At 53.4% G+C, this 12,170-nt stretch overlaps 1 protein-coding gene across 5 annotated transcripts in view; it reads left to right on the top strand.

Moving 5' to 3' along the window:
* TOM1L2 (target of myb1 like 2 membrane trafficking protein) overlaps window positions 1-12,170 on the top strand; it is a 118,157-nt gene that overhangs the window by 83,063 nt on the left and 22,924 nt on the right. For 4 of the 5 annotated variants that reach the window (XM_059149796.1, XM_059149797.1, XM_059149798.1 and 1 more), the window contains exons 5-7: window positions 1,838-1,972; window positions 3,438-3,593; window positions 6,163-6,279. In XM_059149796.1, the coding sequence (XP_059005779.1) occupies window positions 1,838-1,972; window positions 3,438-3,593; window positions 6,163-6,279 (408 nt within the window). The remainder of the gene's footprint in view (window positions 1-1,837; window positions 1,973-3,437; window positions 3,594-6,162; window positions 6,280-12,170) is intronic. The other variant, XM_059149800.1, reaches the window with a different exon arrangement.

Raw genomic sequence — 12,170 nt, forward strand, 5'->3', positions numbered from 1 at the left:
GTGCCCCGAGAAGTAGCCACTGCCTGGAGAACACAGCGATGGTTCTTTAATTTCCATTCTTCCTATCTCCGATCTGGCTGACATGGAGGGTAAGATGAATGAAAAGTGGTCCCCTGGAGCTGTTTGTCCTTCCTTAGAAATAGAGGCAGGAAGTGGCCCCAGGAAGAACTATCGTGCTTTTTTCTCCCCAGCCTCCCCCAGCAGGCTGTAAACCCAATCTTAGACCCTAAATGAACATGCTAGCTGCATTTTGAAGCAAGCCTCCCAGGACTCAGCTGGATTTTGAATCTGGTGGTGGCAGCCAAAGCAGCTGGTAGAAAACGGGGCTCTGGGGCACTCCCTAGGGGGATAGGCCTCGGTGCTGCTACTCTCCAGCTGGCGCTCCAGACGGGCCTCTGCAGGCACCTTGGGCCCTGCTCAGCCTCCAGAAGGAAGTGTTGGCCAAGAGGGGCCGTCCTCCAGCGGGCATTAAATCCCCGAGTGCGCAGATCAAGTACGTGGATCAAGGAAGCCCGGCTGACAGTAATGTTTATGGCGAGACACATCTGTCAGAGTGAGCGAGGCTGTTTGGAAACTGACCTTTTAACTTCAAACGGGTCTGTTGGTTAGAGATAGAGTTTCTGTGGCTGCCTCAGGATTGGTTGGAACGCATTGCTAGAGCCGGGGAGGCACTTAAAGGCTTGTGACAGCAACAGAATTGGCAACAGAACCGTGGGCGTGAGACACTGCCGCCTCCTCTGGGTATGTATTTGGTGGGTGACAGGACAGAGCTGAACTTCATTGCAGGGAGCCTTTTGGAGACCGATCTTTCTCTCCTTTGATAGATTCTGTAACTTTCAAAGAACAAAATATTTAAAAATCACTTAGGAGTTTCGCCAATTGATGAAAAGTGACAGTCTATTGAAATATGCGTTCTTTTCGTCTCTGCGGGGTGTTTTCATCGAAGGGACTCCAGTGGCCGTGCTTTGCGGTGGCTTTGGCCACGTGGGCAGGTATGCAGTGACGCTGTGGGTGGCACAGGTTCTCTCGCCCCTGGGCCACCATTACATTGCCTCTCCGGCTGGGCTAGGCGGTCTCCACTTTTGCACGCTCCGATCCACAGAGGAAGCCCCACGTTAGCCTTGATTTCCCATCACACATCAGTTTCACCTTTCCTCTCTGCCCCATCTGCCTCTGGCTCCTGCCTGCACCTGAGAGCTCTGCAGAGCTGAGCCACGGCACTGCTGTCCCCCCCCACGGTGTCCCATGGGCCCAGCAGTGGGGCCATGTCTTCATGCCCTTCCGCTCAGCACCACCAGGAATTGATTTCCTGGAGATTAGGGAAATGCCTCTGTTTTAGGATGCGCCACTGTGCTTAGGTGTTATTTCCCTGCATCTTCTCCAAGGAAATACTCCATGCTGAATTAAGTTTTGTATTTTTGTTCATGCTCAACAGCACCATTAAAAACCCCTCATTTCGGGGTGCCTGGGTGGCTCAGTGGGTTAAGCCTCTGCCTTCGGCTCAGGTCATGATCTCAGGGTCCTGGGATTGAGCCCCGCATCGGGCTCTCTGCTCAGCGGGGAGCCTGCTTCCCCCTCTCTCTCTGCCTGCCTCTCTGCCTACTTGTGATCCTGCCTACTTGTGATCCTCTCTCTCTCTGTCAAATAAATAAATAAAATATTAAAAAAACAACAACAACAAACCATTTCACCCGCCGCATCATGGCAGCACTGGGCGTGGGGGGTGTCGGGGGACAGGAACAGAGTGGGTTTGGGCAAAGAGCATGGGCCTCTGCAAGGGCACATGGGCTGCTGTTGGTGAGAAATCCTTGCTAACAGGCCCTCTCTTTCCTTCCAGGCGTGGGCTGATGCCTTCCGAAGTAGCCCTGACCTCACCGGTGTGGTGCATATATATGAGGAACTGAAAAGGAAAGGGGTCGAGTTTCCCATGGCAGACTTGGACGCTCTGTCTCCCATACACACACCACAGCGGGTAAGCTTCCAGGTGGCATTTTCTAGAAAGACCTACTGCAGAACGGGCCAGCCACCGCCACCACCCTTCTGCTGCTCCCTTTGAATTATTTAGCTTGTCATCATGCTTTCTTAAAGCTTGAGGGCATTTCTTTTTAATAACAAGGGGAATGTGGGAGTGAGACAGCTGGTTGACTGGTGATTAAGTGGCAGCGGTGATTTCCCCCCCCTGTTTTCATCTGACTGTGGAAGGATATAATAGAGGGATCAGTTCTGACGTTTTTGTGCAAATGGCCTCTTGGGCGGAGCCATCCATCTCATGAGGGCCACTAGCACCTACTTTGCAGAGGCTCCAGGAGTCCGGTGTGGGGATGCCGGCCTCTTCCTAGGAGACCACCGAGACATCTCAGTGTTGGCAGTGCAAAGGAGCTAATGGTGTCACTGATCGTGAGACAAAGGGTAGCTTCTGGTTTTTTCCAACTGTACAGGTCAAATAGATCGAAATTTTATTTTGAGCTACTAGTGTTCAGCATCCATGCGGACATCTTTTGATTCTGCCAGCCTTGGGATGCAAAGCCCAGGGGGGGCCCATTTAGGGGCCTGCCATGCAGCTCTTGCAATGTGGGACAGCTCTGTGCTTCTGAATGGAAACCACGCCCGTGATGGACGCTGTTCATCCTGGGAAGCTAGTACCTCTGTGGCTGGGAATCAGTCTTTGGCCCCACGGGACAGCCAGGAAGCTCCAGGATATGGGAGAGGCACCTTGACCCAGCACGCTCTGCCTTGTTGGCTCCCTCTGCCCATCTCTGAAATGGGGGCAAGGAGTCTAGAGCATCTGTCCAGATCCCTCGCGTGGATCACAGTTAACGTTCAAGAGGCTATCTGAGATACTGAAAGGGAAAACCTAAGAAATTGTACTTTGCAGAGCATTATTCTCATTATGATCCCTCCAAACCACTTGCTGTGCTTTGTGGGATAAACGTAACCCGTTTTATTCTTCTAATAATGACATAGAGCAGTGTTGTTGTGCCTATAATTACAAAGAACATTCGGTAAATTGCATAATTACTATTTATATTAGTCTCCTCCGTAAAGGCCAGAATATCATCTTCTGCTACCAAATAGGGATTCATGATTAGCAAAACTTTGCAGCAGGCCCCCTCCACTCACATTCTGAGGTGGTCCTAATAAGGGGAACCCTGACCAAAGCTCTCACAGAGCACCCTCTTTCCGAGTGACTTTGGTTGCCTGTGAGGTAAGTAGAAGGAGGAGCCGTCAGCAGTCGGCAGGCCGCTTCAGGGCTGGAGAGACTGGGAGCAGAGCGGGCAGAGGGATGCCTCCAACCTCGCAGGTCAGCAGCAGAGCTGGGCCCCCCGCCCGCCTGCCAGCTGCGGTGGCGGGAAGGGCTGCCCTGGGGTGGGGTAGGTGCCAGGTCCGGCCACACAGGCAGCCCAAGTGAACAGAGGACTTTGTTGTTGCCGTGCCAGAGCGTCCCCGAAGTGGATCCAGCCGCAACCATGCCCAGGTCCCAGTCGCAGCAGAGGACGAGCAGCAGCTCCTATTCCTCGCCTCCTGCTCCCTACTCCGCTCCGCAGGCCCCGGCTCTGAGTGTGACTGGCCCCATCACGGCCAATTCAGAACAGGTACTCAAAGACTTCCGGGCCACAGGCAGGGCGGCCGACTGTCCTCATTCACCCTTTGGGGACATATACGGAAGCCTTCGCTGACCAGGTGCTGTGCTAGGTGTTGGCGGCCCCCAGATGGCAGGGCCCAGATCCTCTCCCGAGGGCTCGCCTTGTCATGGGGAGACGGGGTGCAGACCGTGGGAGCAGGAGCCAGGAGCTGAGCCCGGGGCTGACGCTGCTGAGGCTCTGGAAGCCAGAGGGGGGCCTCGTCTGACAAGGTGCAGAGGGTTTGGAGGATCAGTGCAGGATCCAAGAGACGGGGGAGGCCAAAGGTCAGCGACCCAGTTGGGTTGTGAACAGTCGTGTGGGTCACACAGAGAGGTCTGGATTGATCTCCCAAGCAGTGTCAGCTGTCAGAGGCCGAGGACAGGATCCGCAAGGTGCCGTGCAGGCAGAGGCCAGGATGAGGGAGGCCCTTAGGAAGCGCCCTTCCTGCCTTTATTCCAAACACTGCCCACCTTCCCTGAGTTACTTCCTGAGAGGCCAATGCCCTTTTAACCCCAAACTGGATTTTTTTAGATGAGTCATAGGGACTGGTACTTAATGAATCTCTAGAATGTCCATTAGTGTAAAAAATTTGAGAATTGATCAGACTTGGGGAAAACAAAAAAAAAAATTCTGTTCCAGTGTTTACATTTTTTAAGTCCTTATTTAATATTTGTGACAGTTTCATCATGATGGAAACTCATTTAAACAGAGGGGTCAGGCGTTGAGGTGTGGTTACCTAAAGTGTCGGGCCAGGGCCGCTCACGTTTCTGTTCTCTGCTGGCCCCGAGGAGGCCAGCTGGAGGTCAGACGGGCCTAGGCTTAAGTCTCCTCTCTGCCATTCGCTGTGAGGCTTCCGTTGGCTCATTTAACCCAACCAGGTCAGTAGAACCAGGTGGTAGTCCATCTCTTGGATCCTGTGGAGCCATTGTGGGCTTCACAGGCAGCAGGAGTGGCCTCGTGGTCATCACCCATGTGCTGTGTGTACTCATAAAGAGAGGAAGTCGAAACCCACAGCTGAAACACGGGCTGTATGATAACCGTGGGCTTCATTTGCTCCCTTCTGCCCTTTCTCCTGACGCAAAATGGCCAGGAACTGTCCCCAGAAGGGAAGCCCTAGGGAGGAGGGTCTCTGGCGGCTGTGGACTCTGCTTCCAGCAGCAGAACTGGGCCCATTTCTGCTCAGAGCGGTCTGACACATTTGGAGACCTAGAGACCTTCCACTGGTTCCTTGTCAGTGTGGTGCGAGCTTGGGAGGAGCCCTCTCATCGAGGCCAGAACGGTCTGGAATGGGTGAGAAGGCATGCCTCCTGCCCCTGGGGGAAATGGAAGTAGAGCCGGCAGGAACCCAGCCTGGCCTAGAGGGACCCCAGGGGCTTCTGAGCCCATGTGTTGTCTGTTGCATTCCTGAGCTTCCAGGGCCAGAAACCTCTTGTGGCTAAGATGTGGGAGGAGTTCATCTACCAGGCAGAACCAGAGGGGAGAGGAGCCTCTCAGGACCTGGCCCAGTGCCCTCATTGACCACTTGTCCTTCTGTCCATCCAGTATACATGTACTGAGGGCTCCTGTCCCTTTCCCAGTGCTGAGAGTACCAACCTCCACTCTTTAGAGTCCCTGCCCCCAGGAGATGGGGGGCAGGGCCGGGCCTGCGGTAGGAGGGGCCTGGTTGGTTCTTCCTCAGGGAGGGGGACAGCAGAGTCTGTAAAGGCTTCAGGGAGTACAGAAGATGTCATTTGAGCTAGGTCAAAGTGCAGTTGGGATCCGTAGTAAAATCCTGCGCTCTCGTTATTGTAGTAGAAAAGGGGCTGTATGCGTACCAGCACTGTGCGGGGTCTTCACTTCCGTCGTTCCTAGCAGCCCTGAGTCGTAGGCAGTGCTTTCCCGTCTCCATAGGTAAGGAGACAGAGGCTCAGGCAGGTTCAGGTCTGTCCCTTAGGTGTCCCTACTGCAGGAAAGATGGCTGAGGCCCAGGCTCCGGAGAGCTCTGTTGGATGGGCAGGTAGGGAGGGGGTCTCCCCGGAGTCTTCTCTTGGTCCATCTCCCTCGTTCTTGCCACACCAGAAAAGTGCAGCTGACATCAGCCAGCCCCTCAGGGGACCAAGGTGCTTCGATTGGAAACCCCTGGGACCAGCGTCTGTAGCAATGAGGGCCCTTGGGGATCAATCACACGTTCTACCACTTTTACTCCAAAGAGTAGGGACAGAGGCCTGAGAGATGAACTCCCCACTTGAGCTTCTGCAGCGGGAGGGCCAAGCTGCTCACCAGCTCTGTCCACGCCGGATGCAGAGCTCTCTTCCATCTGAGTCGTCCGTGACCAGCTCTCGGTAACCAGGGCCTTTGTGGGGTGGCCTCGCTGCCTCATTCACGTCTCTCCCTCACCCTCACACACAGATCAGAGTGAGCCAAGAAGCCTTCGAATGCTGAGCACATTCAGAGGTGTAACCTAGATGTCATAGTGAAGGGGACTGTCACCGTACAGGTGCAGTTTGACTGACCTATGCTTCCTGCTTTCCTCTCCACTCCCAACCCCCTGGCCCAACAGATTGCCAGGCTTCGGAGTGAACTGGATGTCGTTCGAGGCAACACGAAAGTCATGTCGGAGATGCTAACAGAAATGGTCCCTGGGCAGGAGGATTCGTCCGATCTGGAATTGCTACAGGTGAGAGGGGGTATGTCCTTGTCTTGTGGAAGCTCTGGACCTGGGGACCCAGCCGTGAGGCAGGAGCAGGGCCCGGCGGACTATTGTGGGAAGGGACCGAGTCCCTATAAGGCTTGCCCTCAGCCTCATGCTTCCTTCCTGGGACCGGTCAGAAGCCAGGACCAGGCTCTCTTTTTTATTTTCCTTTGTGACATTTTTTTTCCCTGACTCTAAAATGCTGATCACAGAATACATGCCCACCAAAAGATAAAGGACATACAAAGAAGAAAATACTCATTTTCTTTGATTGCAGCACCCACAAATAACCACGGTCCTTGTTTTAATGCAAAAAGTCTTTCTGACTTTTTTTCCATGTTAGTTTTTGTCTCAAAAGGTAATTGATATACTATTGTGTGGACAATGTCGTGTGTCGCTTCACTCCCTCAGCATTACGTGGTGAGCACTTGTGATAGGACCTCCTCAACCTTCCCCGTGTGCAGGAGCCCTTCTAGCCACACTTTGCCCCTGAGACAGTCCTGAGACCGAGAGGAGGTGGAGGCTTTTTTTCTTCTCCTGAATACTGAGGGGTCCAGGCCGGGGTTGGGCACCTGATGGTTCTTGGGCATTTGCTGCTAACTGGCCTCCCTGACCACTAGGCACCCTGCAGATCTGGGGGTGCGGCAGGAAGGGGTCTAGGAGCAGAGCTGGCCTCCAGGACCGCCCTCAGACTAGCGTCAGGGATTGTAGTGAGCCAGAACAAGAGCTAGCAACCGATCTCCACCACCACCGTCTCCCGACGACTCTGGCCTTTGTAGGAAGTGGCAGCAGCACTGCCCTTAGAAGCAGTGACCTTCTGGAGGGGTGGAGAAGAGATGCTCTAAGCTGCAAATGCCAGATCTTTTCAGCGGGAGGCAAGATGCTTGAGTAAACAGGTCAGGAGCCAGACTGGCTTGGTGAGCTGGCAGGAGCACCTCACGACGTGCCTGCTGCCGCTCTCCTTGTCTGGCACTTGGAGCCGGCAGTCTTGGTCCCCCAAGTGCCACTCCTTCCAACCCGCTGTTGGCACCTACTTGCAGCCACCGAAAGCCCAACCCGGGTGGTCCCGCCTGTCAGCAGTGCCCCTGGCCACAGTGACCAGGCCTGCACCCAGGCCGCTTCTCATCGTACCCTCTTCCTTCCCTGGTGGAGACCTGCTCTGGGCCGGATGCCGAAAAAGCAGAGGTGCATGGAGCGTAGTCCTTGCTCTGGAGGAGCGCCCAGCCTGGTGCGAGAGGCCGACAGGAAGTGGGTCATTTCCTGAACCCATGACATCAGGTTGCTCTTAAAGCCAAGCCGAGTACCCTCAGCCAGCCCAAACGAGGAGCCCCACGCGGCCTCTCCCAGCCTCGCTCCTGACACCTACAGCCGGCCCGGTTGGCCTCCGTTCTGTAGGGGCCAGCTGTCTGCATGCCACACAATAGGGGATCCAGTGTTCCTTTAAGGCACCATTGACCTCCATTCCCAGCCTATAGGGGGAGTTCTTCCAGGCCTTAGGCGCTACAGAGGAATCTGAGATCAGTCCAGAAACAATCCAGAAACTGCGACGGCCTCTTGAGGCAACTTTGTGCTGTGTCAGCATCAGAATTCCTGCTGACAGGGGGTGGTTTGCAGTGGACAGAGCTGAGCTCCTGGCAGCAGGGGGTGGGCTGAACAAAGCCAACATGCTTCTAGACAGCCAGAGCAGACCCAGACAGCAAGCATACTCTGTGTGTGTGTGCATGCCTCTGTGTGTGTGTGTGTGTGTGTGTGTGCGCGCGCGCTTAAACAAGCCCATCAGCCAAGACAAACAGAACCTAATCTCCTGGCGTCAGCTCACAGTTTTCAAAAATAGGTTGCTTCCCATGACGTTTTCCTTCCCTCTGTTTTGTTCCAACTCCAAACCTACCAACCCTCCCTGCTATCTTATAAATCAAACAGAGAAAGAATGGCTCTGGGTGCCAGTGGGAGGCTGCCCTCTCAGCCCGGGAGATTCAGGAGTTGCACAGCTCTGTGCGAGCAGCCACGGTCCTGCTGGCTCCCAGCCTTGCTTCTCAGTCATCCCTGACATCTCCCCTCGTTGTCTTCCCCCAGCAGTCGGAGGCCGGCGGGGCAGGGGCTCCCAAGGGCGGGGGCTACCCCAAACAGTGAGACCTCCTCGTGGGAAAATGTCACCAGCTGCTTGGAAAGTGATAGGATCAGAATGTGGCCTGAGGACCCTTCAGCTGAGCTGGAGGGCAGCCAGCTTGCAGGGCAGAAGCTGTCCAGAGCTCATGGTGCTGGCCGGGGCCATGGAAATAAACCCATTTGTCACCAACCCAAATGTTCACGCCAACAGAAGCCTCTCCCGACTCAAGTGTAAATTGCTGGGTAGGAGGCGGAGGAAACGCAAAGTGAGGAAATTGGAGGTGTCAGCCCCGGGATGCACCGGGGCTGGCGAAGCGCGGTCCTGGACGGTGATGTCCCTAATTGCTTCCTGTGCCTTGCATCGTACTTTCAGGAGTGGCCTTGAAGAGCCACAGGGAAACTGGACAGGAGAGCCACTAGCCTGAAGGGAGACTGGGGCCACTCCTTACAGTGTGCTGTCATCTTAGTCGGAGCCCCTGAGGGAAACTGAGGCAGGGGGCCCAGAGGGAACGTTGTGCCGGGACAGAGCCCTCCACTCCCTGAGCTGGGACAGAGCTTCTAGGCAACTAGTCCAGCTCCACACATGTGCTCAGATTCAGCGGCCACCTCATTTTTCTTAGCATTTTCTTGACATGACAGGCTGTGTGAGCCCACGGAACACTTCATTTCCAGACGCATGTCCTGGTCAGACTTCGGGAACCACCACAGGAGGGTGGAAAGAATCACTGGGTTCACATCCAGGCCCGACCACTGACAGTCTGGGCAAGACTGGGAGACTGGGCAGGGCCCGGAGTGATCACACTCCTCTTGGAAGAATAGAAATTGTTCATGGGAGGGGTGCCTGCGTGGTTCAGCTGGTTTGCCGGCCAATTCTTGATTTCGGCTCCGGTCATGATCTCAGTGTTGAGAGATTGAGCCCCATCTCGGGCCCCATGCTCAGCACAGAGTCCGTTGGAGATTCCCCCTCTCACTCTGCCCCTCCCCCTGCTCATGTGGGAGCTATCTCTCTCTCTCAAATAAATAAAATCTTTTTAAAAATTGTCCATTTGAGGTGGCTGGCACAGTGCCAGGCGCAGGCAAATCATATGCAGGTCGGACCTCCTGCGATTATCGTCAGTACATCCTTGTAGAGGGCAAGCTAAAGTCTGTCTCCCTGTAACCGCTACCCTGGTCTGTCTGCTCTAACCACAGAACATAACAAAGTCCTCTTTCACAAAGGTCGGTCCTTAAATATTTGAAGACTCCTGCCAGGGCCTGGTCTGTGTGGTACAGATGTGGCTGTTGGCAGCCCACCTTGAAGATGAGTTCTCAGCTGGAGGCTATAAAATGGAGAGCTTCCATCAACCGAAAACCTTACGTCTCTTTCTTAGGGCTGGAAAGCCATATCTTCCGTACCCTGCATGTGGGCACTTGGGTTCAGGCCTGAAATTTGAGACCGTTTCTGTGTCTGCTGAAATTCATGTCCTTAGCTACAGCCTGGGAGTCCGGTTTTGGAAATCTTTAACGATCTTCAGGCTGTCATCCAGTAACTCCCCGTCTCTCCCAAATTAGCCTCCTGAGCTTTGTTTTCAAATAATAATAACTTTTAATTAATCCAGTGATGTCCAAATTGGGCATTCCTGCCTAGCTACCAACACATCATAAAAGAAGCTCTCCTCCGTGTTGTTTCTTCAAGTAGCAGATGGCACGTCCCCTCCTGCTTCTTGCATCTCATTTCAACAAAAACTGGGGTGTCCAGGACCATTTTCTCTAGGGAGATCTAGTTTACTCTCCATGTTTGGCTTCATTATTCCCCCTTCCCTTCAACAAAGAGTTTCTTCTTCTCCCCGCCCTCCTTTGCTGTTGTAGAAAGATCTTCAGGACCTTATTCTGTGTTCCTTAGAACTTGGAGAAGGTTCAGAGGAAACCCATAAAGATGATTAAAAGAGTGTTTTGCGAGATGGGGATGAGAATGTCCCTTGAAGAAAAGATAAAGGCATTGGGATTAATTAGAAAGAGGTTATTTTAATAAGTTCTGATCGATGGAGGGCTTTTGCACAAAGAACCCTGACCAGCTGTTCCCCCTCCTCTGTTGAGAACTGGACATAGGAGGAGGCCAAAGCTAAAATCTTCAGCGTGTAGGAAATGCTTGTCCTGGCTGTTGCATGGTGGGAAGATTGATCAGGGCAAGCTGTGTGCTCTCATGACTTAGGATGAGAAGAAAGTCACTCTGTGTGGCTGCTTTAGAGGGGGGCGTAGGCAGAGGAAGGTCTCCCAACTGTGCCTGCCATGGGTCTGGCTGTGGGTGACCCCACAGAGGTCCTGTAGACAGCCTGCTGGTGTTTGGTGGCAGAAATCTCAATGTGCTGTTCCTCTTTTCCCCTTTGATCTCTTTGTTTTTTTTTCTCACTGTTTATTTTTTTTTTTAAGATTTTATTTATTTATTTGACAGAGAGAGATCACAAGTAGGGAGAGAGACAGAGAGAGAGGGAAGCAGGCTCCCTGCCAAGCAGAGCGCCCTGTGTGGGACTCGATCCCCAGGACCCCGAGATCATGACCTCAGCCGAAGGCAGTAGCTTAACCCACTGAGCCACCCAGGTGCCCCTATTTTTTTTTAAGGTGATTAATTTTTTTTTTTAAGATTTTATTTATTTATTTGACAGAGAGAGATCACAAGCAGGCAGAGAGGCAGGCAGAGAGAGAGGAGGAAGCAGGCTCCCTGCTGAGCAGAGAGCCCGATGCGGGGCTTGATCCCAGGACCCTGGGATCATGACCTGAGCCGAAGACAGCGGCTTAACCCACTGAGCCACCCAGGCGCCCCTTAAGGTGATTAATTTTTTTTTTTTTTTTTTTTTTTTTTTTTTTGATGACTTAGCAGCACCTGGCTATTCAGTGGAGTGTGTGACTCTTGATCTTGGGGTTGTAAGTTCAAGCCCCCTGCTGGGTGTAGAGATTATTTAAAATAAAATTTTTAAGAAAGAAGAAGAAAGTAACTCAAAAGCTTGAAGGAAGGACATGGTAAAATTTTCTGCAGAGGCCCTAGGACATCCTTGATTTGGAAGCTCCAGGCGGACTCTCTGGGCCAGTTAGGCAAAGCTCTTTGAAGGACCCCTGAGTGTCCCTCTGGGATCAGAGCATGCGAGGCTCTGCCGTTGGGGTCAGGGCTATCTTTCCCAGCGCCCCAAGCTGAGGGCTGTGGGGAACAAGGCAGCAAGTGCAAAGGGCAAAGCAGATGCTTCTGGTGCATACGGTCCATGAGATCACCACATTCTGTGCTCTGGGGTCTCATTCTTCCTCCACGCTGATAATATTAGAGCTATTTGAGGTCTCAGACATCATCTCGCACTTTCCAAACACTTCTGTGAGGTGTGGGGAGCTTTTATCCACAAATAAAATTGCACAGAGAACTGCAGTGTCTCGGTGGGAGTGTCCCAAACCCCAGGCCATGGGGGAGGCCTCAGGGACCCTCTGCAGAGCTTCCCCACTTCTCCGACCCCCTTTTCCTACCCAGGGAGAAACAGGCCCAGAGAACGCTGGAAAGCTGACCTAGACCTGGCTGCTTACTGCCTGCCACTTGGTTCCCAGCACCCAGGAGGGCCTGGGCTCCGTGGGGGAGATTGAGTCCATCCCTGCGCTTTTCTGTCTAGTGGCTCAGGTGCTTTGGAGACATGTTTCTGAGGCATTCCCTTCAGTCTCCTGAACGATCTGGTTTGTTTCTCCTTTGACTCGGGTGGACCATCCTTGAGGCCCACTCTTTCTTCCCAGGCTTCTACGGATTGGGGTGGGGGTAA

The sequence above is a fragment of the Mustela lutreola genome, chromosome 15 (assembly GCF_030435805.1).
Source record: "Mustela lutreola isolate mMusLut2 chromosome 15, mMusLut2.pri, whole genome shotgun sequence".
Classification (NCBI taxonomy): Eukaryota; Metazoa; Chordata; class Mammalia; order Carnivora; family Mustelidae; genus Mustela; species Mustela lutreola.